At 56.1% G+C, this 27,755-nt stretch overlaps 1 protein-coding gene and 1 pseudogene across 1 annotated transcript; both read right to left on the reverse strand.

Moving 5' to 3' along the window:
* Positions 1-341: 341 nt before the first annotated feature.
* On the reverse strand, positions 342-5,842 carry LOC149120354 (MAP/microtubule affinity-regulating kinase 4 pseudogene; annotated as a pseudogene).
* Positions 5,843-21,295: 15,453 nt separating this feature from the next.
* Positions 21,296-26,319, reverse strand: LOC100354395 (MAP/microtubule affinity-regulating kinase 4). The gene is made up of 3 exons (XM_089321968.1): positions 25,596-26,319; positions 23,626-23,685; positions 21,296-21,351 (listed from the first exon to the last, which is right to left on the reverse strand). The coding sequence occupies exons 1-3, from the start codon at positions 26,317-26,319 to the stop codon at positions 21,296-21,298; spliced, it is 840 nt and encodes a 279-aa protein (XP_089178094.1).
* Between the last annotated feature and the right edge of the window lie 1,436 nt (positions 26,320-27,755).

Below are 27,755 nucleotides of genomic sequence, written 5' to 3' on the forward strand. Positions count from 1 at the left end.
CAGGCTACAAGAAACCAGCTTCAGTACACAGGATATAAGCTACTATAAAGAGACACCAGCTTTAGGACAAAGACTACAGGACACAGGCCATAGGACACAGGACACAGGCTCAGGACACAGGACACAGACTACAGGACACTCGACACAGGCTCAGGACACAGGCTCAATACACGGGACACAGGCTAGGGGACATAGGACACCAGCTAGAGGACAGAGACCACAGGACACAGGTTGCATACATAGGCCACAGGCTACAAGACACTGGACACAGGCTACACAACATAGGACACGGGACACAGGACTGAGGCTACAGGACACAGAATATGGAACACATGACACAGCTACAGGACACAGATCACAGGATACAAGACATGGGACACAGAGGATAGGATATAGCCTATAGGACAAAGGACAAAGGAAACAGACTATCAGACATAATACAAAGGCTACAGGACACTGAACACAGGACATAAGACACAGGCTACAGGACACAAGACACAGGATATGGGCCACAGGAAATAAGCTACAGGACACAAGACACAGGCAACATGACACAGGCTAAAGGACAGAGGGAACAAGACACAGGACACCAGCTAGAGGACAGAGGCAACACTACACTGGACACAGGACATAGGCCACAGGACACATGCAGAAAGAAACAGGCCAGTGGACACAGGACACAGGACAAAGGACACAGGCTATAGGACACATGCTATCGGACACAGGCAATGGGACACTGGCTACAGGACAAGGACACAGGCCACATGAAAAGGCTAATGGACATAGGACACAGGATAGAGGACACAGGCTACAGCACACAAGCTACACTCTATAGGACAAGCTATAGGTCACAAGTTATAGGAAAGAAGACAGAAGCCACAGGACACACACACTAGCCACAAAACAGGACACAGGACACAGGCTACAGGACACAGGCTGTAGAACATAGGACACAGGATACAGGCCACAGGACACACGCCTACAACACAACACACAGGCTACAAGATACAGGCTACACAACACAGAACACAGGCGAAAGGACTCAGGCTACAGGACACAGGACAGATTTCAGGACACAGGTCACAGGCCACAGGACATAGGCTCCAGAGCACAGGCAGGGCCCTGGCCACGCTCCAGTGACATGCCCCTCTCTCCTCCTTGCCCTCCAGGGCCATGATCCCCTCAGGCAGGGCCCTGGCAACCCTCTAGGGCTGGGCTCCTTCTCCTCTCCATGCCCTACAGAGCCAGCCCTGCTCCCTTCAGTTGTGGCACTAGACACCCAGCAGGGCTGCCCCACTCTCCTTGTCCTCCAGGGCCTGGGCCCCACTCCCCTAGTTGCCCACCAGGGCCTGGGCCCAGCTCCCATTGCTGTCCTTCAGGGCCAGGCCCTGCTCCCCTCACCACATTCCAGAGCTGGGCCCCAATCCCCTCCTCAGCCTGCAGGGTCGGGCCCTTCTCCCCTCAGGCCCATCCCTGGCCTCCCTCCAGGGCCAAACTCTGCTCCCCTCCTCACCTCCAGGGCCAGTGTTCCCCTCCTCATGCTCCAGGGCTGGCACTGTCGCTCCCCGTCTTCATGGAGGAACGACACAGGACCCTGCGCTGTTCTTTTGTCTGCTCGGCCCTCCCCGGGTTTGCTGCTGGTTCTTCCCGGGTTGGCTACCGACCCTTCCACCTCCGTGGAAGGGCGGTTCCCCCTGCCACATTCCCCACTTCCGCGGGGGAGCGGCACACCGCCGGCCGGCTCTCTCGGGGGCTGCACAGGTGTTCCTTCAGATAGATGTTCCTGGTGCATGTTGTCTCTCTCCTCCTTTATAGTCCTCTTCCACCAATCCCAATTCTGCTACCCACATGCCGAGTACGCTGCTCTCCTCCAATCAGGAGCAAGATCAGCTCCTGCAGCTCAGTCAATCAAGTTGGTGAGAGGCAGCTGGGTAGAAGCTGTTTGCTCCTCTCCCAGCGCCATATTGTGGGAGAGCAGATGTATAGAATAACTCTTAATTCCAGTAACAGTATAGTCCAAGTTGCTCCCCACAGGCACCAATCTCCTCCTCGCACTCTTGGTCTGGCTCTGCTCCCCTCCTCCCCATCCACAGCCAGGCCCTTCTCCCCACAGGCCCATCCCTGTCCTCCCTCCAGAGCCAGACCCCGCTTCCCTCCACACCTTCAGGGCCAGCCCCTGCTCCGCTCCTGGCCTTCCAGGGCCTGGGTCCCGTACCTCTCCTTGCCCTGCAGAACCTGGCACCCACTCCAACCTTCACAATCCAGAGCCTGGGCCCCACTTCAGGGCTTCCCTACAGGGACAGGCCCCACTAACCTCAACACCATCAGGGCCAAACCCTGCTCCCCTCCTTGTCCTCCACGACCTGGCCCAGCTGCCCTCCTCACCCTCCAGGGCCTTACCCTGCTCACCTCTTACCTTAAGTGGCTGGGCCCGGCTCCCATTGCTGCCAATAAGTCACTGGTGTCACTCGGTGGTCCCTAGCAGCCACTGCCTCCATCTTTGTGCGCCCCTGCTGTCACTGCAGCATTGGGCAGCCCGCACGGTTCCCCAGCACCTGCCACTTCATGGCCTGCCTTGGCTGCCTCCTTCTGCTTCCTCAGGCACACCGAGTGAGGCCACATCTTTATGGCCCAGTGCAGCCACCAGGAGCCACCCGTCATGGGGCCCCCAGCACGGTCCCCAGCAGCCTCCCTGTGATTGCCCGAGGATTCTTCCTACTTCTTCTTGGGCTCCCCTGTGGTTATCTGGGCCCTCTTGTAACTCCCAGGCCCCACCACACGGCCCCCAGGCCCCACCAGCTCCTTCCCTGGGCACTCCCACTGCCACTGAATCACTAGGTCACCACGTGGACCCCAGAAGCTGCCTCCTCCTTCCTCACCCCCCCACAGCAGCTGAGTTTTAGGACCCCCCATTCTCCCAGGAGTCGCTGAGTCTTTGAGGTTCGCGCTGCCCCTAGCAGTCATTGCCTCTGTCCTCTGGCACTCCTGCTGTCCCTGCATCATGTCTGAACTTGGAAATGAGGCTCTACAAAGGGGGTCTCAACTAACTCTCTTGTGGCCAAAGTTTGAGGGTGGGCAAGTGCAGAACTGTTGAATGTGCAGAGGGGGAACGTGGGTGTGGCCTGAGGATAGAAATTTTCCCTGGGAGTCACCTTCAGGAGCATGGCTCTGGGAAGGAATGACTTCCAACATGTTCTTTGGCAAAGAAAAACCTGAGCAGGAAAACGGAAAGCATGGGCACGAGTTAAGGTGCCAGGTGACTTCTTCCCAGACATGTGGGTCCTGAGTTCTTTGGGGCACACAAGAAGGCAGCTCAATGGGAGAGGCCACCTCGGTCTGCAATGCAGGCTCCTCAGTTCAGATCTAGGAGGTCTAAGTTGTCGCAGGAGTTTCTCATCCAGGGACCTGGGAACTTGGGCTTGGAGAAGGAAACTCAGGGTGAGAAGACTTCCCAGGGCAGAGAGCCACCTGAGCACAGAGTGCAGGCAATAATCAAAGACAGAATAAAGTGGGAGGAGGACAAAGAGTGTCATCCAACGTGGGCCCTGTATCTTACAACCAGCATCCCACACCAATCGCTTTGAACTGGCTCGGAGACCTGGGGAATCTAAAAGATAAATGACCATGTAGAAGATCAGGGGTTTTCCAAACACCAGAGGAGCAGTCTGCCTTACTCACCTTTCCCATGGAGCTGAGTCCCTCCACGTCACAGCACCAACGATGCTGCAGGAACTTCAAGTCCATTCTTTCTCTCACATAATCCCAACACGGATCATGAGGGTGAGGGAGAAAAAGCAAAATAGGTTTTCGTGAGAAAATCATACTCTTGCAAGCCAGAAGGGAGACTAAGGGAGGGGCCCAATAAGGCCTGGGTATAGGAAGTTTAACTAGGGAGTGATGTTCATGGATTAATATTCTAAACAAAATCCAGCACCATGTTCTGTGTTAGAAAAAGGTCATGACCCCTAACCATGAAAACATGTTTCCTGATGGCCATCTGAAAAATGTAACACTATATATTCCCTCTCTGCCTGCAGTTTCTCTTACTGCCTCCTCACCTGCCCTCCTCCCAGACAGGAGTCACTGACTACCCTTCATTGCTACACTCCTCAGGGAAGGGCCCCTCCTCGGGGGCATTTCCCAAGAGGCTACTGAGAGGGCACTTTCCTCTCTGCACTCAAGGGCTTTCCTCTGGGGCTGGCAGGACACAACACATCCAGCTGAAGCATTGGATGATCCTCCTGCCAATCCCCAGGCGCCCCTTGCGCTTTCTGGCCTGCCTGTCTGAGGTCCCTGCCTCCTGCTCCTCCTCCTGCTGCTGCATTCCTGGGATGCTCTGCTCCTCTGAGGCACCCGGGGAGCAGCTCCTGACTTCTCCATCAGCCCCACTGCTGTTGGTGCTCAGTGTGGTGGAGAGAGAGGTCAGAGCATCCTGGCTGAGGACTGCACAGACAGCGGGGCTCCTTGTCCACACGGCCCGTTGGGGACTGTCTGTCCTGCAGGACTCACTGCTGCTCACACTGGGAGTCCCACGGAAAGGAGTCTGCCCCGACTGGTCTCCTGCAAGCACCAGTGGTTGGGAGCTGAGAGCGGCACACTCACGGGCTCTGCTGTTGCAGCCTGAGTGTCCCTGGAGGCACTGGAGAGCGGGACAGCTCTGAGCACAGGGGATGGCCTGAGGTGTGGGCTTCCCTTTGCTGTGATCCTGCTGAAGTCCTGGGCACAAGGCACTGGCTGGGAGCCTGGGTGGCAGGGAGCCTGCTTGATGGCCCAGCTGGAATCCCAGGTCCTCAAGGGAGCTTAGGGCTTCAGGACCCTGAGGAGGTGCTGCAGGCTCCACTTGGCTCCGCCCATGTATTTCTGGGATGCTGAAGCCCTGCTGTTGGGAGATCCCCCAGCGTGGCACAGGGGGCAAGGGGTCATCCCATTCATGAAGCCACAGTGGAGGGCAGAGGCCCCATGGGAATTCCCAGACTTCCTGCTCCTGGGGAAGAAACAGAAACTCGTCACTGGTTCCAGGTGCTCCATGTCCTGCATGGAGCCAGGGGTGGCCCATGATGTCTGCCACTGTGGGCCTGGCCTCAGGGTCCCGGGTCAGTAAGCTGTCCACCAGGTTACACAGCTCTGGGTTTCCATAGTGGGGGATTCTGTAGTATCCAGACAGGATGGCTGCCCGCAGCTCCACACAATCCTCTCCAACAAAAGGCAGTGAGCCTGCCACCATGGCGTACAGGATCACGCCCACACTCCAGGCATCAGCCTTGTACCCGCAGAACTCCTCACCTAAGAATTCCTCAGGCGCACAGTAGGCAAAGGTCCCGCACAGACTCTTCAGGCGCTCTCCACCAGCCAGTTTGCAGCTGAGACCAAAATCGCTCAACTTAATGTTTAGGTGGGCGTCGAGAAGCAGGTTTTCTAACTTTAAATCCCTGTGCACCACGTGCTGCGAATGGCAGTAATGCACAGCGGATAGAATTTGTTTCAATAGCTGACGAATCTCTCCATCCAGCAGGTACCCTCGTTCTACCATGTAACATCTAAGGTCCCCCCTGACTGCGTATTCCATGAAAAGGTAGCCCCTCTCTGTGGTGTGCCTGACCTGCAGTAGTTGAATGATGTGAGGGTGATGCAGCCCCTTCATTATTTCTGCTTCTGTGCACAACTGCTGGAAGCTGCAGGAGTGCTGGCCACCATTCTCCACAACCTTCACAGCCACCTGGGTCCTGCTTTCCCAATGATAGGCCAGGACCACCAGCCCAAAACCGCCCTGGCCGAGGACCCTGAGGACCTGGTACCCATCCAGGACCTCCTCCTCACTGGTGAAGGCGGTGAGGCCTTCCATGGTGGGATCCCCACCCCACCCCCCACCCTGCACTCTGACACTGGGAACACTTACTAGTCCCCTAAAGTAACAACAAAAACTGGGAAACAAATAGAAATCAAACAAGCAAAGTGGAAACCAAAATTAACAACTCAATATGTTAATATTTCTACTAGATAATGCTAACTCTATGAACTATGGTATACTAATCACTAACACTGTATGAAAATTAAGAATTAAAAGTTATAAAACACACAGAATACTAAAAATGGTGATGTAAAGCGACACCAACTATGGTAACTATGGTAACAATGCTAATCAATAAGTCTTATCACAGTCTTATCTAAATCAAAGGATCAAAAAATGAGAAAACAGTCAGAAAACGAGGAAACACAAGGAGGACAAAATCAACACAGCATCAAGTACATTTAGCCTGTGAAAGAAAAAACAAAAAATAAACAAATATTTACAGAAAATACACAAGCACACAATGTAAAAATGGGAGGGGGAGAGAAATTGACAAAATAGCAAAAAAAAAAAAATAGAAGAAAAACTTAAAGAACCACTACGGTAAGGAGAACTAATAGACGAGACAAAACAACTACACAAATGACAGGACAAGGGAAAACCAGTGATGTCGTCCAATCCTTCAGGCAGTCTCCACAGAGCTTCCTGGGCCAACTGACCAGAACCGAGCCCAAGCAGGGAACTGCTAAGGCAGTTGGAATGACATCACAATGGCCCCCCTGAGGGCAGAGGAGGCTCTAGACCAATCACAGCTGGGGACACACCAGGCTGGTTTTCTCAAGAAACTTTCTACTTGGTTAAAGAGAAAGGACCCCAAAAGCTTTTGTCTTAAGTTGGTGGTGGAGATCGGTATTTAGGATTTGATAAATTAGCACAGTCCTCTTCAGGCGTTTTCTATTGTTTCAATACACGTATAGAAGCACTGATCCTCCCAGTCTCTATTTCCACCCCCATTCCCACCCCCTTTTTCATTTCCTCTTGGTTCCTGTCCATTAAAGACGTCCAGTAAGAGGAGTCAACTGCTCATCTTGGCCCAGGCAGGCTCAGCTCATTGTCCCAAAAGATTTCCAAGCTCTGCCATGGCTTGAACAGATGGTGGCTCCCTCACTCATGTATACGTCCACTCACACACATATGTACTAGTATGTTCAAAAACAAAAATAGAGGCATGAAGGTGTCCCTTTAGAGGAATTGAGCATTTGCAAACTGAGTTCTGGTGGTGCTGCCCACCATCAGCCTGCTGCTCTGTTTGTCTTCTGAAGGTGAAACACTCGGAGCACATGGAGAGAATAGAAACAATGTTGCTGGAGACGCTGCACAAACAAGCCAGGCTTCCTTCCCCATAGAACAGCAGGTTACAGCCTCAGCCTCACTCAGCTCCTGTCTTCCTCCTGAGGGAGGATTCCTGGGGAAGGTAAGGGACCTATTGTCGCTCCTCCAGGCTCCTGAGTTCTTGCAATGCAGACTGTGAAACGTGTTTATGAGATCTTCAAAATGAAAGTGGTGTTGTTCTCACTCTTGCTCTCTCCATCCCCTTCTCTCCCCTTCCCTCCATTTCTCCCCGCAGAAAGTATGTCTTTCAAATAGATTAATTACATTTTTAAGCTTTTGTTAATATTTAATTGTTTATTTATTTTTAAAGATTTTATTTATTTGAGAGGTAGCGTTACAGACAGTGAGAGGGAAAGACAGAGAGGCCTTCCATCCACTGGTTCACCCCCCAGATGGCTGCAATGGCCAGAGGCGCGCTGATCAGGAGCCAGGAGCTCCCTCCCGGTCCCCCCCATGGGTGCCTTCGGATGCCCTCACCCACGTGCCCAGCCTGAGTTCCGGCTGCTCGGCTCCGAGGCAGCTTCCTGCTAATGCACCTGGGGTGCTCCCAGGCATGGTCATGCAGGAGACTCAGACGAGGCCCTGGCTCCTGCCTGGCCCAGCCCTGGACACATCCGGGGAGGGCACCAGCGGATGGAAGGTCCGTTACTCTCCTTCTGTGCTGCAGCGTCAGCGGGCTGGTGGAGCAGGGAGGTGCTACGGGGCCAACAGAGCGGGGAGCACGAAGAAGGGCAACAGGGAGTCCCCCAGAGCAGTGCAGGGTGCAGGGCCCCCCAGAGCAGTGCAGGGAGCCCGAGGGGGCCGGCAGGATGAAGGGAACCCCCAAGAGCAGTGCAGGGCCCAGCACCACACAGGGTTCAGGGGCAGCAGAGACTTCCTCAAGTTGCCCTATAGGATCAAACACAGCCTGCAGACCAGGCCTCCCTGGTGTAGACCAATCCCTCTGGGATGTAGAACAGCCCTCCCGGGTGTAGACCAGGCCTCCCAGGTGTAGACCAGGCCTCCCGGGTGTAGGCCAGGACTCCCAGGTGTAGACCAGGTCTCCCAGGTGTAGAACAAGCCCTCTGGGATGTAGACCAGACCTCCCAGATGTAGACCAGGCCTCCCGGGTGTAGACCAGGCCTCCAGGTGTAGACCAGGCCTCCCGGATGTAGACCATGACTCCCGGGTGTAGACCAAGCCCTCTGGGATGTAGACCAGCCCTCCTGGAGTCTAGACCAAGCCTCCCAGGGTGTAGACCTGTAGACCAGGCCTCCCAGTGTGCAGATGAAGCCCTCCCAGATGTAGACCAGGCCTCCCGGGTGTAGGCAAGGTGTCCCGGGTGTTGACTTGTAGACTAGCCCTCCTGGGTGCAGACCAGGCCTCCCAAGGTCTAGACCTGTAGACCCGTGCCCCCCCGGGATCTAGACCAGGCCACCGCAGTCTCCGAACTCACACACAAGCCCCTCGCAGGACCTGCTGGTGCAGCTGAGAAGGGAAACCCATTCTAGATGAGGAGCTCCTGGGACAGAGCCGCCGCAACACACGCTGCACCCCTGCAGGCCAGAGTATAGCAGAGGACAGCACCCCCACCACGTGGCAGAGCTGTGGCTCACACACTGCACCCCTGCAGGACAGGGGATAGCAGAGGACAGCGTGCTCGCCTCGTGGCAGAGCTGTGGCTCACACACTGCACCCCTGCAGGCCAGAGTATAGCAGAGGACAGCACCCCCACCACGTGGCAGAGCTGTGGCTCACACACTGCACACCTGCAGGCCAGAGGATAGCAGACGACAGCACCCCCACCACGTGGCAGAGCTGTGGCTCACACACTGCACCCCGCAGGACAGAGGGTAGCAGAGGACAGCATGCTCGCCTCGTGGCAGAGCTGTGGCTCACACGCTGCGCCCCTGCAGGCCAGAGTATAGCAGAGGACAGCACCCCCACCACGTGGCAGAGCTGTGGCTCACACGCTGCGCCCCTGCAGGCCAGAGGATTGCAGAGGACAGCACCCCACCACGTGGCAGAGCTGTGGCTCACACACTGCAACCCTGCAGGCCACAGGGTAGCAGAGGACAGCATGCTCGCCTCATGGCAGAGCTGTGGCTCACACCTGCCCCATGTGGCAGCTTCATGGGCCACAACGGCGCCTCCAGCCACTGCTCACTGAGCCTCCTGCCATTGCATGGCACACTCTGCAGCAGGGGGCGTGGCTTGGCCCAGGCCATGGGATGCCTGGAACCCTCCTTCCTGTAGCTGACCCCTGGCAGGGTGGGGAGACGTCACACCCTGTCAGTCTCGTAGCAGGCCTGACTAGTGTGAGGTCAACACGGGGTCACTGGAATGTCCTCCAAGACACTGTCCCTTTCACCGTGGTGCGGGCAGGAGTGAGCACAGGCCCTGGGCAGGACAAGGGGAACTGCTGGCCTCCCAGGGAGCACCCGGCTCCAGTTCTCTCGTGCAGGGACAGCCCAGTTGTCCTACCCCAGGACTCAGGGCTCCCACTCAACACGTGCCGGCACTGGCACTCACAGTTGCACCACAGAGCCTCTGAGGGAGCAAGGAGGGCGCCGGGCTTAGGCTGAACACAGGAGCAGGGCCTCCCATGGCAGCACGGAGACCGGGGGGGGGGGGGCTGGGACTGCTGCCCACCTGCCATGGCCTTCCCACACGTGTGCTACCTCCGAACCCTCTGTCACACTAGCAGCTAAAGGGACGGTGGTGCAGGTATGGTGCAGGGCCCCGACCCAGTCCTGGTGTACGAAGGCTTCTACAGAGTAGGGGGCCGGATTGGGTGGCTGGGTGGTCCGGCTGCAGGAAACCAGAGGGCAGAGGACCTGCTGCTGTCTGTGCTGCCTGACATGGCCTGGGCCCTTCCTCCTGGGGGATGGCCATGGCTGACCAGTGCCAGGCACATGTGGCAAGGCCCTGCCTACAAGCCAGCCACAGTCAGCCTGGGGGCCACCTGCTCCCGCGTGCACACCTACTGCAATTGGGGTGTTGTTTCTGGGCTCGCTGAGGCACGCAGGATCCGTCCCCAAGAGCCCCAACCTCCATCACAGTGGATGGGTGCAGCCCAAGGCCAGCTCAGTGGCAAGCTCCCCAGGGCCCGGGACTTTCTCCGGTGTTGGCCTCTGTGTGACAGCTCCTGTGTCGGTTACTCCAGATGAGCCCTGCCCTGCGGGTGGCCCTCCCACTCCCATCCCGGGAATGGTATCCTCCCATGGACGTCACTGCGGCCTCTGCCTGCTGGGGTCACTCATCCACTGCGCCCCTGACCCTGCTGCACCACCCAGGCTCTGCGCTTCAAGACCTTGGGTCCTAGCTGGGAGCTCCTTTGTGGGGTGGCAGCCCCCGGCCCAGCCTCCCCCAGCCCTGCACCCAGCCTCTCCCAGCCCCCGGCCCTGCATCTCCCTGCCTCTGCCAGCCCCACCCACAGGAACTGAAAGGCAGCGACGGCCCCCAGGCTCTGCCTCCACACAGTGCTACACAACCCCACCGTGGACAGACACGCGTGGCCACATGGACAGACACGACAGGATCAGTGAAGGAAGCCGGGCACAGAAGCCAGCAGGCTCCTCTCCCACGAAACGTCCGGGGCAGGAGGCAGAGCGGTGCGGCCAGGACTGAGGGGCTGGGGTCCCAGTGGGCTCAGGGCTCCTCCTGGTGGGAGTGGAGGTCCAGGAGCCGGAAGGCACCCAGCAGCTGAGTCGTCCCTGTGGCGACTGTGAACCCTGAACACTGGGCGGCTCACTCTAGAAAAACCTCCCGCCCATCCCCTCTGCCCCCGGATGCGGTTCCGGTGCTCACGCCGGAGCCAGCCAAGCCTGTATGCGCCCCCAGTCCGGCTCAGGTAAGCGAAGCACAGGAAGGCATGGCAGAGCCGTGGTTCCCCCCCATGACTTCACTCCTGCCTGTCCACACCACCATGTGAGCAATCCCATGAGTTCCCACCATCCTGAGTTTCCCCTGGCAAAAATAAGCAGGTATGTGAACTACTTCTTTATCAAAAAGATTTATGTTTATTTCCTTTACTTGAAAGCCAGATTAGAGGGAGGCGGAGAGACGGCTCGTGTCCGCTGCTTCAGTCCCAAAATGGCTGCAAAGGGCTGGGCAGGAGCAGGAGCCAGGAGCTCCCTCTGGGCCCCCCACATGGGTGCAGGGACAGAACACACGGGGCCGTCTTCCAAGGCTTCCCCCAGGCCACCAGCAGGCAGCGGGATCAGAAGTGGGGCAGCCGTCCTCGAACCAGCACCCACGCGGGATGCCGGGGCCACGGGCGGCTTCACCCACTGCACCACAGCGCCGGGCCCCTCTGCAAACTCCTGGACCTCTGGTGCAAACTGTGACTTCCTCACAGAGCACCCAGCACGAGTCTCCAACACACAGAGAACATGCCAGCGTCCACCCCACGGCACCACCCACACCTGAGCTGGGGGACACAGCATCCCAGTGTCCACCCACACCACCACCCACACCTGAGCTGGACAGAGGACATCCCAACATCCACCCAAACCACCGCCCACACCTGAGCTGGAGAACAGAGTGTCCCAGTGTCCACCCACAGCACCACCCACACCTGAGCTGGGGGACACAGCATCCCAGTGTCCACCCACGGCAGGTCAAGGTCAGGCTGTGAGGGGCAGGAAGGCAATGGAGGTCACTGTGGAAGCTCCAGGCAAAGGAGTTGCCCCAACAGGTCTCAAGTCTAAGTAACCACTCCTGGGGCCAGCACCAGGTGGCATAGTGGGCCAATCCGCCGCCTACAGTCCCAGCATCCCCTCTGGGCATGAGCTCGAGTCCCGGCCGCCCCACCTACGATCCGGCTCCTGGCTGCAGCCCAGGAAAGCAGCGGAAGATGGCCCAAGTCCTTGGGCCCCTGCACCCACACGGGAGACCTGGAGGAAGCCCCCGGCCCCTGGCCTCAGATCAGCCCAGCTCCAGCTATTGTGGCCAACCAGGGAGTGAACCAGCGGATGAAGACTTCTCTCTCTCTAACTCTTCCAACTAAAAATAAATAAATAAATAGATAAATAAATAGCTCCACGGGCCATGTTGGGCGCAGCAGTGAGGCTGTCACCTGTGCGTCCAGAATCCTGTGGGACACTGGTTCAGGTCCCGGATGCTCCACCTCTGCTCCAGCTCCCTGCTGATGGCCCGGGAAAGCACCGGAAGCTGCCCAAGAGCTGGGGCCCCTGCACCCACATGGAGAGCTGAATGAAACTCCTGGCTTTGGCCTGGCCCAGCCCCAGCTGCTGGGGCCATCTGGGGAGTGAACCAATGGATGGAAGCTCTCTCTGTTTGTCTCTCCCTCTCTGAAATGCTTCCAAATAACACAATAAATCTTTTTTGACAGACAGAGTTAGGCAGAGACAGAGAGAGAGACAGAGAGAAAGGTCTTCCTTTTCTATTGGTTCACCCCCCAAATGGCTGCTACCAAAGGCTCCCTGTGCCGATCCGAAGCCAGGAGTCAGGTGCCTCTCCTGGTCTCCCATGTGGGTGCAGGGCCCAAGCACCTGGGCCATCCTCCACTGCACTCCTGGCACACAGCAGAGAGCTGGCCTGGAAGAGGGACAACCAGGACAGAATCCGGAACCCCAACAGGGACTAGAACCTAGGGTGCCGGCGCCACAGGTGGAGGATTAGCCTAGTGAGCCGCGGCGCCAGCCCACGATAAATCTTAAAAGAAAAAGGAAACAGACCAGGCGTCTCTCCAGTGCCAGAAGACTTCCTGCAGGCAGCAGAAAGGGTGTAACAGACGAGTGCAGGGGCAGTGGTGAGCTTGGGGCTCGGGGGCTGTGGTGTCGTGAGAGCACAGTGCTGAGGGCCGTGGTGAGCTGGAGCCGTGGTGAGCTGGGGGCCATGGTGGAGCACAGCGCTGGGGACCGTGGTGAGCTGGGGGCCGTGGTGGAGCACAGTGCTGGGGCCATGGTGAGAGGGGGACATGGTGTAGTACAGTGCTGGGGGCCGTGGTGAGCTAGGGGCTGTGTTGGAGCACAGTGCAGGGGGCTGTGGTGGAGCACAGTGCAGGGGGCCGTGGTGGAGCACAGTGCAGGACTGTGATGAGCTGGAGGCTGTAATGGAGTACAGTGCAGGACCGTGATGAGCTGGAGGCTGTAATGGAGCAGAGTGCTGGGGGCCGTGGTGAGCTGGGGGCTGTGTGGAGCACAGTGTGGGGGCAGTGGTGAGCTGGGGCCATGATGGAGCACAGTGCAGAGGGCAGTGGTGAGCTGGGGGCCGTGGTGGAGCACAGTGCGTGGGCAGTGGTGAGCTGGGGGCCGTGGTGGAGCACAGTGCGTGGGCAGTGGTGAGCTGGGGGCCGTGATGGAGCACAGTGCAGGGGCAATGGTGAGTTGGGGGCCATGGTGGAGCACAGTGCGGGGGCAGTAGTGAGCTGGGGGACATGGTGGAGCACAGAGCAGCGGGAGGTGGTGACCTGGAGGCCGTGGTGAGCTGGGGGCTGTGGTGGAGCACAGTGCAGGGGGCAGTGGTGAGCTCGGGGCCGTGGTGTCCTCAGAGCGCAGTGCAGGGGACAGCTCACCGCGGCCGCTGAGATCACTGCCAGCTCTGCACTGAGCTCCCGGGGGCCAGCCCCCCAGGCAGGGGGTAGAACACCTCTGGGAACCCGACTAGCCCTAAGAGAAGCCCAGACAGGGACCACGGGGCCTTCCTTAAGGCCTGGGCAGACAACCAACCGAAGGCAGATCCACACGCACCTCCCAGGCAGCCAGCTCAGAGTGGGGTGGAAGGCGATGTTTGCTGAGTCACAGCAGGGCCCGAGGCGGGGGCTCAAGTCCTCATGTCCCTGCCTCCCACCCCAGACCAGGTGGAGCTCCCAGCTCCCAGCTGTTGTGGGTGTTCGGGAGTGAGCCAGTGAACGGAGCTATCTCTTTCACTCTTTCCAATAAATAAAAAGAAAGCTAAAAAAACGAAACCAACCCCCTGCGATCACACACACACAGGACACTCCGTGTGGCATCAGGGTTCCACGTTGCATCTGCTGGGTCGCTCTCAGGAAACCGGCCGTCCCCCCCTCCCCAGGGAACCAGGGGTGCAGCCCTGCACCTGCTCCCGACTCTTCCCAGGGTAGCGTCTGCAGTCCCCGTTCATGGGCTCACCCACCACCACGTCTGCCTCTGCCACTTCTCACCAGGATGGGGTTGTGACACAGCGGGCTCACCGGGACCCGGGCATCCTGGCCCTCATCTGGGAGCCTAGGCCACACTCCCCGTCTCCTCTCCAGGGCATGGGCCCCCCTCCCATCCCAGCCCTCCAGGGCTGGGCCCCACTACCCTCAGTGCCATCTGTATAGGGCCGGACCCTGTACCACTCCTCATCCTCCTGGGCCTAGCCCTGCTCCCCATTTTGCCCTCCAGGGCCAGGCCCTGCTCTTCTCAAAGCCCTCCAGAGCTGGACGCCAATCTCCTCCTCACCCTCCAGGGTCTGAGCCCCACGGCCTCCTCGCCCTCCAGGGCCTGGGCCCCCTCCCATCACATCCCTCCAGTGCCGGGCCCCCTCCCATCATATCCCTCCATGGCCGGGCCCCACTGCCCTCAACACCCTATAGAGCCGACCCTGCTCCCCTCCTAGACCTCCAGGGCCTGGGCTCTGCTCCAATCCTCACTCTCCAGGGCCTGTATCCCACACCCCTCCTCGTCCTCCAGGGCCTGGGCCCAACTCCCTCCTAGCCCTCCAGGGCCTGGGCCCAACTCCCTCCTTGCCCTCCAGGGCCATACCTCACACCCCACACTGCCCTCCAGGGCCAGGCCCCACTGCCCTCAACAACCTATAGGGCCAGACCCTGCTCCCCTCCTAGACCTCCAGGGACTGGGCTCTGCTCAACCTGCACCCCTCCAGGGCCTGGTCCCCACTCCAATCCTCACTCTCCAGGGCCTGTACCCGACTCCAATCCTCATCCTCCAGGGCCTGGGCTCAACTCCCCACGCTGCACACCAGGGCCATACCTCACACCCCACACTGCCCTCCAGGGCTGGGCCCAATACTCCCAAAGCCCTCCAGGGATGAACCCTGCTCCCCTCCTCACCCTCCAGGGCCTGGGCCCCACTCTCTCCTCACCCTTCATGTCCTGGGGCCCCTCCCATTGCAACCCCCATTTTCGGGCCCTACTGCCCTCAACACCCTATTGGGCCAGACCCTGCTCCCCTCCTAGACCTACAGGGCCTGGGCCCCACTCCAATACTCACTCTTCAGGGCCTAGGCCCCACTCCCTCCTCACCCTCCAGGACATGGGCCCCACTCCAATCCTCTCCCTCCAGGGCTGGGCCCCACTCCAATTCTCTCTATCCAGGGCTCGGTCCAGCTCCTGAAATGCAATCCAAGGTCAGACCCCGCTCCCCTCATGACCATTCAGGGCCTGGGCCCTGCCCCCAACATGGCTCTCCAGGGCTGGGCCCCACTATCCTCAAGGCCCCCCAGGGCCAGACACTGCCTCCCTCCTTGCCCTCCAGGGCCTGGGCATGCTCTGCTCGCTGCCCTCCAGGGCTAGACACTGCTTCCCCTCCTGGCCTTCCGGGGCTGGACCCCACTGCCCTCAAGGCCCTCCAGGGCTGGATCCTGCTCCACTCCTAGACCTCCAGGGATTGGATTCCACTCCCCACACTGCCATCCATGGTCCAGCCCCACTCCCCTCAACGCCATCCATGGCCGGACCCCACACCCCTCCTCACCCTCCAGGGCCGTGGCCCCATTCCCCTCCTTGCACTCCAACGCCAGTGCCAGCTCTCCTCCTCACCCTCCAGGGTTGACCTGACACTTTCTTGTTGAGAAAAATAAAGCAGAGGAAAAGAGACAATATTGCAGGGAACCGAACCTTTTATTCTGTAACAGGGTTAGATCCAGAAAGGTCTCTGGACCTTGGACAATCTCTGCTTTGATTTGGAAACATTCCTCATGGCTTGGTGAGGTCTCAAGAGTGAGGATGTAGCATGAAGTGGCCTTTGTCCTTTGTCCTATAGACTGTGTCCTTTCGCGTATGTCCTATGTCTTGTGTCCTGTAGGTCCACGGTCCAGAGACCTTTCTAAAACTAACCCTGTTACAGAATAAAAGGTTCGGTTCCCCGCAATATTATCTCTTTTCCTCTACTTTATTTTTCTCAACAAGAAAGTGTCAATTCAACCAGTGGTGGGTGAGGAGGAGAGCACGCACTGGCCTTTGTCCTTTGTCCTATAGACTATGTCCTTTCGCCTATGTACTACGTCTTGTGTCCTGTAGCCTCTGTCCTGCATCCTGTGTCCTGTGTCCTGTGGCCTCTGTCCTATAGCCTGTGTCCTGTGTCATCTTTCCTGTGTCCTGCAACCTGTGTCATGTAGTCTGCATCCTCTGTGTTGTAGTCTGCGGCCTATGTATGCATTGAGTATCCTGTGTCCTGTGTCCTGTAGCCTCTGTCCTGCATCCTGTGTCCTGTGTCCTATGTCTTGAATCCTGTGTTCTATATCCTGTGGCCTGTAGCGTGTAACCTACGTCCCGTAGCCTGTGTACTACCCTGTGTTTTTGGTTCTGTATTCTGTGTCCTATATCCTGTGTCCTGTGTCGTCTGGGCTATGTCCTGTGTCCTGTAGCGTGTGGCCCTTGTGCTGTAGCCTGTGGCCTATATCCAGTGTCTTAAGTCCTATTAACTCTGTCTTAGGTCTTGTTTCTGGAACCTGTAGCCTGTGTATTGTGTCCGGTAGTCTGTGACATAAGTCACAGCACAGAGGCCACAGGCTACAGGACAGAGGATACAGGCTACAGGACACAGGACATAGCCCAGACGACACAGGACACAGGATATAGGACACAGAATATGGAACCCAGGACACAGCCTAGAGGACACAGGCTACAGGACACAGGTTGCAGGACACAGGACAAAGCCAACAAGCTACAGGACACAGGACAGAGGCTATAGGAGACAGAGCACAGGCTACACAATCTAGGACACAGGCCACAGGCCACAGGACAGTGGCTACAGGACACAGGCTACAAGACACTCTATCCTATACCCAGTGTCCGCTGTCTTGTTCCCTCTTTCCATCAGCCTGTGTCGTGTAGCCTGTGTCAGTGTCCTGTAGCTTGTGGCCTGTATCCTTTGTTCTGTAGTTATGTCCTGTGTCCCACAGCCTCTGTCCTGGAGCCTCTGTCCTGTGTCCTGTGTCCTGTGTTGTGTAGCCTGTGTCCTGTGTCTTGTACCCTTTGGCCTATGTACACATCCTGAATCTTGTGTCCTCTGTCCTCTAGCTGGTGTCCTATGTCCCCTAGCCTGTGTCCTGAGCCTGTGGCCTGTAGTTTTTGTCCTAGTGTGGTGTCCTCTTTGCTGTACTCTGTGTCCTGTGTCCTGAAGCCCGTTTCTTGTAGCCTGTGGACAATGTCCCGTAGTCTGTGTCCTGTGTCCTGTAGCCTGTTCTCTGAGCTCTGGGGCCTAGGTCCTGTAGCCTGTATCCTGTGACATTTGTCCTATGTCCTGTAGCCTGTGTCCTGTAATCTATGGCCACTGTCCTGTGGTCTATATCCTGTAGCCTGTGGCCTTTACCCTGCAGCCTTTTTCCTGTTTCCTGTGGCCTGTGTCCTATAGCTGGTGTCCTGTGTCTTGTTCCCTCTTTCCTTCAGCCTGTGTCGTGTAGCTTGTGTCCTGTGTCGAGTGTGCTGTGTCCTGTAGCCTGTGTCCTTTAGCCTGTAGTCTATATCCTTCAACCAGTGTCCTGTAATCTGTGCCCTCTGTCCTATGTTGTGTATCCTGTGTCCTGTAGCCCGGCTCCTGTAGCCTGTGGACTATGCCATGCAGCCTTTTCCTGTGTCCTGTGTCCTGTGGCCTCTGTCCTATAGCCTGTGTCCTGTGTCTTGTTTCCTGTGTCCTTCAGCCTGTATGGCCTGCATCCTCTGTCTTGTAGCCTGTGGCCTATGTATGCATTGAGTATTCTGTGTCCTGTGTCCTGTAGCCTCTGTCCTGCATCCTGTGTCCTGTGTCCTATGTCTTGTATCCTGTGTTCTAAATCCTGTGGCCTCTAGCGTGTATCCTATGTCCCGTAGCCTGTGTTCTAGCCTGTGTCCTGTGTTCTGTGTTCTGTGTCCTGTATCCTGTGTCCTCTATCCTCTGGCCTATGCCCTGAATGCTGTAGCTTGTGTTCTATCTTGTGTAGCCTGTGTCCTGTAGCCTGTGTGCTGCAGGTGTGTTCATGTCCTCAACCCTGTGTCCTGTGTTCTGTAGTCTGTGTCTGATATCCTGTAGCTGTGGCCGTTGTCCTGTGGCCAGTGTGCTGTACATGTTGGCCTCTGTGCTTTGTCCTGTAGCCAGTGTCCTCGTCATTTAGCCTTTATCATGTGTCCTGTAGCCTGTGTCCTGTGTCCTGTGTCCTGAGTCCTGTAGCCTGTCCCTGTGTCTTTTATCCTGTGTCCTGTGTCCTATATTGTTTAGCCTTTGTCCTGTCTCCTGTAGCCTGTAACCTGTATCCTGTAGCCTTGGACTATATCCTGTAGCCTGTAACCTGTGTCCCGTAGCCTGTGTCCTGTGTTCTGTATTTTGTGTCCTATGTCCTGTGTTCTGTGTTGTCTGGGCTATGTCCTGTGTCCTGTAGCCTGTGGTCTCTGTGCTGTAGCCTGTGTCCTGTGGCCTATGTCCTGTGTCTTGAGCCCTTAGCCCGTGTCTTATGTCCTGTGTTCTGGGTCCTGTATCCTATGTATTGTGTGCAGTAGTCTGTGATAAGTCACAGAACACAGGCTACAGGACACAGGTCACAGGCTACAGGACAGAGGATACTGGACACAGGCTACAGGACAGAGGCCACAGTCTACATGACAGAGGACACAGGCTACAGGACACAGGACATAGCCCAGACGACACAGGATATAGGACATAGGATATGGAACCCAGGACACAGCCTACGGGACACAGGTTGCAGGACACAGGACAAAGCCAACAAGCTACAGGACACAGGACAGAGGCTACAGGAGACAGAGCACAGGCTACACAATCTAGGACACAGGCCACAGGCCACAGGACAGTGGCTACAGGTTACAGGCTACAGGACACTCTATCCTACAGCCAGTGTCTGGTGTCTTGTTCCCTCTTTCCTTCAGCCTGTGTTGTGTAGCATGTGTCAGTGTCCTGTAGCTTACGGCCTGTATCCTTTGTTCTGTAGCTCTGTCCTGTGTACCATAGCCTCTGTCCTGGAGCCTCTGTCCTGTGACCTGTGTCCTATGTTGTATAGCCTGTGTCCTGAGTCCTGTAGCCTGTCCCTGTGTCCTGTAGCCTGTCCCTGTGTCCTGTAGCCTTTGTCCTTGTCTGTAGCCTGTAACCTGTGTCCCATAGCCTGTGTCCTGTGTTTGGTATTCTGTGTCCTATATCCTGTGTCCCATATCATCTGGGCTATGTCCTGTGTCCTGTAGCCTGTGGCATCTGTGCTGCAGCCTGTGTCCTGTGGTCTATGTCCTGTGTCTTGAGTCCTGTAGCCTATGTCTTCTGTCCTGTGTTCGGGGTCCTGTAGCCAGTGTATTGTGTCTGATAGTCTATTTCCTTTGTCCTTTTTACTATAGCCTATGTCCTGTATCCTGTGTGATGTCGCTGTGTCCTGTGCTTTAGCCTCTGTCCTGTGTATGTGTCCTGTGTCCTATGTCTTGTATCCTGTGTTCTATATCCTGTGATCTATAGGCTATAACCTTGTTCCATAGCCTGTGTTCTAGCCTGTGTCCTGAGTGGTTCCCTCACACTGTGTGGTCTAGCCTGTGTCCTGTGTCGTGTAGTCTGTGGCCTCTGTGCTGTGTCGTTTATCTTTGTCTTGTACTCTGTGGCCTATGTCCTTTTGTCTATATCCTGTATCCTGTATCCTGTGTTCTATGTTGTGTAGCCTGTGTCCTATGTCTTGTAGCCTCAGGCCTATGTATGCATCCTGTGTTCTGTGGCCTCTGTCCTCTAGCTGGTGTCCTGTGTCCTGAGCCAGTATCCTGTGTCCTGAGCTGTGGCCTGTATTCTTTGTCCTAGGGCTCACTTCCTCTCTGCTGTAGCCTGTGTACTGTATACTGAAGCCGGTGTCTTGTACCTGTGGACAATGTCCTGTAGTATGTGTCCTGTGTCCTATGTCCTGTGGCCTGAGGCCTATGTCCTGTGTCTTGTGTCCCATAGCCTGTGTCTTATGTCCTGTGTTCTGTGTCCTGTAGCCTGTGTCCTGTGTCCCATAGCCTGTGTCTAATGTCCTGTGCTCTGTGTCCTGTAGCCTGTGTCCTGTGTCCCATAGCCTGTGTCTTATGTCCTGTGTTCTGTGTCCTGTGGCCTTGTCCTGTGTCTTGTGTCCCATAGCCTGTATCTTATGTCCTGTGTCCTGTGTCCCATAGCCTGTGTCCTGTGTCCCATAGTCTGTGTCTTGTAGCCTCTCTTCTGTGCCCTGTAGCCTGTGTCCTATGTCCTGTAGCCTGTGTCCTGTAGCCTGTGTCCTTTCTCCTGGATCCTGTGTTCTGTAGCGTGCAACCTATGTCACATAGCCTGTGTTCTAGCCTGTGTCATGGGTTCTGTATTCTGTGTCCTCTATCCTGTGTCCTGTGTCCACTGCCCTATGCCCTGAATCCTGTAGACTGTGGCCTTTGCTTTGGGCCTCTGTCTTGTGTCCTGTAACCTGTGTTCTGTAGCCTACATCCAATATCCTGCACAACAGCATACAGCACAGTGGACACAGGACAAAGGCCACAGCTGCAGGACATAGGCCACGGACTACAGGACACAGGCTACACAACACAAGACAGAGGCCACAGGCCACAGGAGCTAGGATCCAGAGCACAGGGCACAGGCTACAGGCTACAGGACACAGAATACAGGACATTGTCACAGGCTACAAGAAACCGGCTTCAGTACACAGGACACTGGCTACTACAAAGAGACACCAGCTCTAGGACAAAGACTACAGGCCACAGGCTATAGGACACACGACACAGGCTCAGGACACAGGACACAGACTACAGGACACTCGGCACAGGCTCAATACACAGGACACAGGCTAGGGGGCATAGGACATCAGCTAGAGGACAGAGACCACAGGACATGGGTTGCATACATAGGCCACAGGCTACAAGACACTGGACACAGGCTACACAACATAGGACACGGGACACAGGCCCGAGGCTACAGGAGGCAGAATATGGAACACATGACACAGCTACAGGACACAGAACACAGGATATAAGAGATAGGACACAGAGGATAGGACATAGCCTATAGGACAAAGGACAAAGGAAACAGATTATCAGACATAAGACACAGGCTACAGGACACAAGACACAGGACATAGGCCACAGGAAACAAGTATAGGACACAAGACACAGGCTACAGGACACAGGCTAAAGGACAGAGGGAACAAGACACAGGACACCAGCTAGAGGACAGAGGCAACACTACACTGGACACAGGACATAGGCCACAGGACACATGCAAAAAGAAACAGGCCAGAGGACACAGGACACAGGCTACAGGACAAAGGACACAGGCTATATGATACATGCTATAGGACACAGGCAATGCGACACTGGCTACAGGACAAGGACACAGGCCACATGAAAAGGCTAATGGACACAGGACACAGGATAGAGGACACAGGCTACAGCACACAGGCTACACTCTCTAGGACAAACTATAGGTCACAGGCTATAAGAAAAAAGACAGATGCCACAGGACACACACACCAGCCACAAAACAGGACACAGGACACAGGCTGCAGAACATAGGACACAGGATACAGGACGCAGGGCAGAGGCCACAGGACACACGCCTACAACACAACACACAGGCTACAAGATACAGGCTATACAACATAGAACACAGGCGAAAGGACTCAGGCTACAGGACACAGCACAGACTTCAGGACACAGGTCACAGGCCACAGGACATAGGCTCCAGAGCACAGGCAGGGCCCTGGCCACGTTCCAGTGACATGCCCCTCACTCCTCCTTGCCCTCCAGGGCCATGATCCCCTCAGGCAGGGCCCTGGCAACCCTCTGGGGCTGGGCTCCTTCTCCTCTCCATGCCCTACAGAGCCAGGCCCTGCTCCCTTCAGTTGTGGCACTAGACACCCAGCAGGGCTGCCCCACTTTCCTTGTCCTCCAGGGCCTGGGCCCCACTCCCCTAGTTGCCCACCAGGGCCTGGGCCCAGCTCCCATTGCTGTCCTTCAGGGCCAGGCCCTGCTCCCCTCACCACATTCCAGAGCTGGGCCCCAATCCCCTCCTCAGCCTGCAGGGTCGGGCCCTTCTCCCCTCAGGCCCGGCCCTGGCCTCCCTCCAGGGCCAAACTCTGCTCCCCTCCTCACCTCCAGGGCCAGTGTTCCCCTCCTCATGCTCCAGGGCTGGCACTGTCGCTCCCCGTCTTCATGGAGGAACGACACAGGACCCTGCGCTGTTCTTTTGTCTGCTCGGCCCTCCCCGGGTTTGCTGCTGGTTCTTCCCGGGTTGGCTACCGACCCTTCCACCTCCGTGGAAGGGCGGTTCCCCCTGCCACATTCCCCACTTCCGCGGGGGAGCGGCACACCGCCGGCTGGCTCTCTCGGGGGCTGCACAGGTGTTCCTTCAGATAGATGTTCCCCTTAGATGTTCCTGGTGCATGTTGTCTCTCCTCCTTTATAGTCCTCTTCCACCAATCCCAACTCTGCTACCCACATGCCGAGTACGCTGCTCTCCTCCAATCAGGAGCAAGATCAGCTCCTGCAGCTCAGTCAATCAAGTTGGTGAGAGGCAGCTGGGTAGAAGCTGTTTGCTCCTCTCCCAGCGCCATATTGTGGGAGAGCAGATGTATAGAATAACTCTTAATTCCAGTAACAGTATAGTCCGAGTTGCTCCCCACAGGCACCAATCTCCTCCTCGCACTCTTGGTCTGGCTCTGCTCCCCTCCTCCCCATCCACAGCCAGGCCCTTCTCCCCACAGGCCCATCCCTGTCCTCCCTCCAGAGCCAGACCCTGCTCCCCTCCACACCTTCAGGGCCAGCCCCTGCTCCGCTCCTGGCCTTCCAGGGCCTGGGTCACACACCTCTCCTTGCCCTGCAGAACCTGGCACCCACTCCAACATTCACACTCCAGAGCCTGGGCCCCACTTCAGGGCTTCCCTACAGGGACAGGCCACACTACCCTCAACACCCTCCATGGCTGGGCCCTGCTTGCCTCCTCGCCCTCCAAGGCCTGGGCCCACTCTGCTCGCCACCTTCCAGGGCTGGACCCTGCTCCCCACCTTGAAAACAGAGCCTGGGCCCAGCTCCACTCACTGCCCTCCAAGGCTGGACCCTGTTCCCCTCCTCACCCTCCAGGGCCAGACCCTACTCTCCTCCTCGCCCTCCAGGGCTGGGTACCGCTCTCCTCTTCCCCCTCCAGGGCTGGGCCCCTCTCAGCACGCTGCTCTCTTGGGCCAGGCCCCACTAACCTCAACACCATCAGGGCCAAACCCTGCTCCCCTCCTTGTCCTCCACGACCTGGCCCAGCTGCCCTCCTCAACCTCCAGGGCCTTACCTGGAGGAGCATGGCTCTGGGAAGGAATGACTTCCAACATGTTCTTTGGCAAAGAAAAACCTGGGCAGGAAAACGGAAAGCATGGGCACGAGTTAAGGTGCCAGGTGACTTCTTCCCAGACATGTGGGTCCTGAGTTCTTTGGGGCACACAAGAAGGCAGCTCAATGGCAGAGGCCACCTCGGTCTGCAATGCAGGCTCCTCAGTTCAGATCTAGGAGCTCTAAGTTGTCGCAGGAGTTTCTCATCCAGGGACCTGGGAACTTGGGCTTGGAGAAGGAAACTCAGGGTGAGAAGACTTCCCAGGGCAGAGAGCCGCCTGAGCAGAGAGTGCAGGCAATAATCGAAGACAGAATAAAGTGGGAGGAGGACAAAGAGTGTCATCCAACGTGGGCCCTGTATCTTACAACCAGCATCCCACACCAATCGCTTTGAACTGGCTCAGAGACCTGGGGAATCTAAAAGATAAATGACCATGTAGAAGATCAGGGGTTCTCCAAACACCAGAGGAGCAGTCTGCCTTACTCACCTTTCCCATGGAGCTGAGTCCCTCCACGTCACGGCACCAACGATGCTGCAGGAACTTCAAGTCCATTCTTTCTCTCACATAATCCCAACACGGATCATGAGGGTGAGGGAGAAAAAGCAAAATAGGTTTTCGTGAGAAAATCATACTCTTGCAAGCCAGAAGGGGGACTAAGGGAGGGGTCCAATAAGGTCTGGGTACAGGAAGTTTAACTAGGGAGTGATATTCATGGATCAATTCTAAACAAAATCCAACACCATGTTCCTCTATCTTAGGAAAAGGTCATGACCCCTAACCATGAAAACATGTTTCCTGATGGCCATCTGAAAAATGTAACACTATATATTCCCTCTCTGCCTGCAGTTTCTCTTACTGCCTCCTCACCTGCCCTCCTCCCAGACAGGAGTCCCTGACTACCCTTCATTGCTACACTCCTCAGGGAAGGGCCCCTCCTCGGGGGCATTTCCCAAGAGGCTACTGAGAGGCCACTTTCCTCTCTGCACTCAAGGGCTTTCCTCTGGGGCTGGCAGGACACAACACATCCAGCTGAAGCATTGGATGATCCTCCTGCCAATCCCCAGGCGCCCCTTGCGCTTTCTGGCCTGCCTGTCTGAGGTCCCTGCCTCCTGCTCCTCCTCCTGCTGCTGCATTCCTGGGATGCTCTGCTCCTCTGAGGCACCCGGGGAGCAGCTCCTGACTTCTCCATCAGTCCCACTGCTGTTGGTGCTCAGTGTGGTGGAGAGAGAGGTCAGAGCATCCTGGCTGAGGACTGCACAGACAGCGGGGCTCCTTGTCCACACGGCCCGTTGGGGACTGTCTGTCCGGCAGGACTCACTGATGCTCACACTGGGAGTCCCATGGCGGCAAGGAGTCTGCCCCGACTGGTCTCCTGCAAGCACCAGTGGTTGGGAGCTGAGAGCGGCACACTCACGGGCTCTGCTGTTGCAGCCTGAGTGTCCCTGGAGGCACTGGAGAGCGGGACAGCTCTGAGCACCAGGGATGGCCTGAGGCGTGGGCTTCCCTTTGCTGTGATCCTGCTGAAGTCCTGGGCACAAGGCACTGGCTGGGAGCCTGGGTGGCAGGGAGCCTGCTTGATGGCCCAGCTGGAATCCCAGGTCCTCCAGGGAGCTTAGAGCTTCAGGACCCTGAGGAGGTGCTGCAGGCTCCACTTGGCTCCGCCCATGTATTTCTGGGATGCTGAAGCCCTGCTGTTGGGAGATCCCCCAGCGTGGCACAGGGGGCAAGGGGTCATCCCATTCATGAAGCCACAGTGGAGGGCAGAGGCCCCATGGGAATTCCCAGACTTCCTGCTCCTGTGGAAGAAACAGAAACTCGTCACTGGTTCCAGGTGCTCCATGTCCTGCATGGAGCCAGGGGTGGCCCATGATGTCTGCCACTGTGGGCCTGGCCTCAGGGTCCCGGGTCAGTAAGCTGTCCACCAGGTTACACAGCTCTGGGTTTCCATAGTGGGGGATTCTGTAGTATCCAGACAGGATGGCTGCCCGCAGCTCCACACAATCCTCTCCAACAAAAGGCAGTGAGCCTGCCACCATGGCGTACAGGATCACGCCCACACTCCAGGCATCAGCCTTGTACCCGCAGAACTCCTCACCTAAGAATTCCTCAGGCGCACAGTAGGCAAAGGTCCCGCACAGACTCTTCAGGCGCTCTCCACCAGCCAGTTTGCAGCTGAGACCAAAATCGCTCAACTTAATGTTTAGGTGGGCGTCGAGAAGCAGGTTTTCTAACTTTAAATCCCTGTGCACCACGTGCTGCGAATGGCAGTAATGCACAGCGGATAGAATTTGTTTCAATAGCTGACGAATCTCTCCATCCAGCAGGTACCCTCGTTCTAGCATGTAACATCTAAGGTCCCCCCTGACTGCGTATTCCATGAAAATGTAGCCCCTCTCTGTGGTGTGCCTGACCTGCAGTAGTTGAATGATGTGAGGGTGATGCAGCCCCTCCATTATTTCTGCTTCTGTGCACAACTGCTGGAAGCTGCAGGAGTGCTGGCCACCATTCTCCACAACCTTCACAGCCACCTGGGTCCTGCTTTCCCAATGATAGGCCAGCATCACCAGCCCAAAACCGCCCTGGCCGAGGACCCTGAGGACCTGGTACCCATCCAGGACCTCCTCCTCACTGGTGAAGGCGGTGAGGCCTTCCATGGTGGGATCCCCACCCCACCCCCCACCCTGCACTCTGACACTGGGAACACTTACAAGTCCCTTAAAGTAACAACAAAAACTGGGAAACAAATAGAAATCAAACAAGCAAAGTGGAAACCAAAATTAACAACTCAATATGTTAATATTTCTACTAGATAATGCTAACTCTATGAACTATGGTATACTAATCACTAACAGTGTATCAAAATTAAGAATTAAAAGTTATAAAACACACAGAATACTAAAAATGGTGATGTAAAGTGACACCAACTATGGTAACTATGGTAACAATGCTAATCAATAAGTCTTATCACAGTCTTATCTAAATCAAAGGATCAAAAAATGAGAAAACAGTCAGAAAACGAGGAAACACAAGGAGGACAAAATCAACACAGCATCAAGTACATTTAGCCTGTGAAAGAAAAAACAAAAAATAAACAAATATTTACAGAAAATACACAAGCACACAATGTAAAAATGGGAGGGGGAGAGAAATTGACAAAATAGCAAAAAAAAAAAAAAAAAAAAAGAAGAAGAAGAAAAACTAAAAGAACCACTACGGTAAGGAGAACTAATAGACGAGACAAAACAACTACACAAATGACAGGACAAGGGGAAACCAGTGATGTCGTCCAATCCTTCAGGCAGTCTCCACAGAGCTTCCTGGGCCAACTGACCAGAACCGAGCCCAAGCAGGGAACTGTTGAGGCAGTTGGAATGACATCACAATGGCCCCCCTGAGGGCAGAGGAGGCTCTAGACCAATCACAGCTGGGGACACACCAGGCTGGTTTTCTCAAGAAACTTTCTACTTGGTTAAAGAGAAAGGACCCCAAAAGCTTTTGGCTTAAGTTGGTGGTGGAGATCGGTATTTAGGATTTGATAAATTAGCACAGTCCTCTTCAGGCGTTTTCTATTGTTTCCATACACGTATAGATGCACTGATCCTCCCAGTCTCTATTTCCACCCCCATTCCCACCCCCTTTTTCATTTCCTCTTGGTTCCTGTCCATTAAAGACGTCCAGTAAGAGGAGTCAACTGCTCGTCTTGGCCCAGGCAGGCTCAGCTCATTGTCCCAAAAGATTTCCAAGCTCTGCCATGGCTTGAACAGATGGTGGCTCCCTCACTCATGTCTACGTTCATCACACACATATGTACTTGTATGTTCAAAAACAAAAACAGAGGCATGAAGGTGTCCCTTTAGAGGAATTGAGCATTTGCAAACTGAGTTCTGGTGGTGCTGCCCACCATCAGCCTGCTGCTCTGTTTGTCTTCTGAAGGTGAAACACTCAGAGCACACGGAGAGAATAGAAACAATGTTACTGGAGACGCTGCACAAACAAGCCAGGCTTCCTTCCCCATAGAACAGCAGGTTACAGCCTCAGCCTCACTCAGCCCCTGTCTTCCTCCTGAGGGAGGATTCCTGGGGAAGGTAAG

Source organism: Oryctolagus cuniculus, chromosome 19 (genome assembly GCF_051225735.1).
Source record: "Oryctolagus cuniculus isolate XC-2025 breed Fujian yellow rabbit chromosome 19, ASM5122573v1, whole genome shotgun sequence".
Taxonomy (NCBI): Eukaryota; Metazoa; Chordata; class Mammalia; order Lagomorpha; family Leporidae; genus Oryctolagus; species Oryctolagus cuniculus.

What these genes read in the sequence shown, in the direction of transcription:
- LOC100354395 (XM_089321968.1), bottom strand. Translation starts at nt 26,319, where the DNA reads ATGGAAGGCCTCACCGCCTTCACCAGTGAGGAGGAGGTCCTGGATGGG. An exon ending in CTATGGAAACCCAGAGCTGT is followed by an intron (nt 23,686 to 25,595) that starts GTAACCTGGTGG and finishes TTTCCTGCCCAG; the next exon opens with GTTTTTCTTTGCCAAAGAAC. An exon ending in CCAGAGCCATGCTCCTCCAG is followed by an intron (nt 21,352 to 23,625) that starts GTAAGGCCCTGG and finishes TTTGTCCTATAG; the next exon opens with GCTATGTCCTATCCTCTGTG.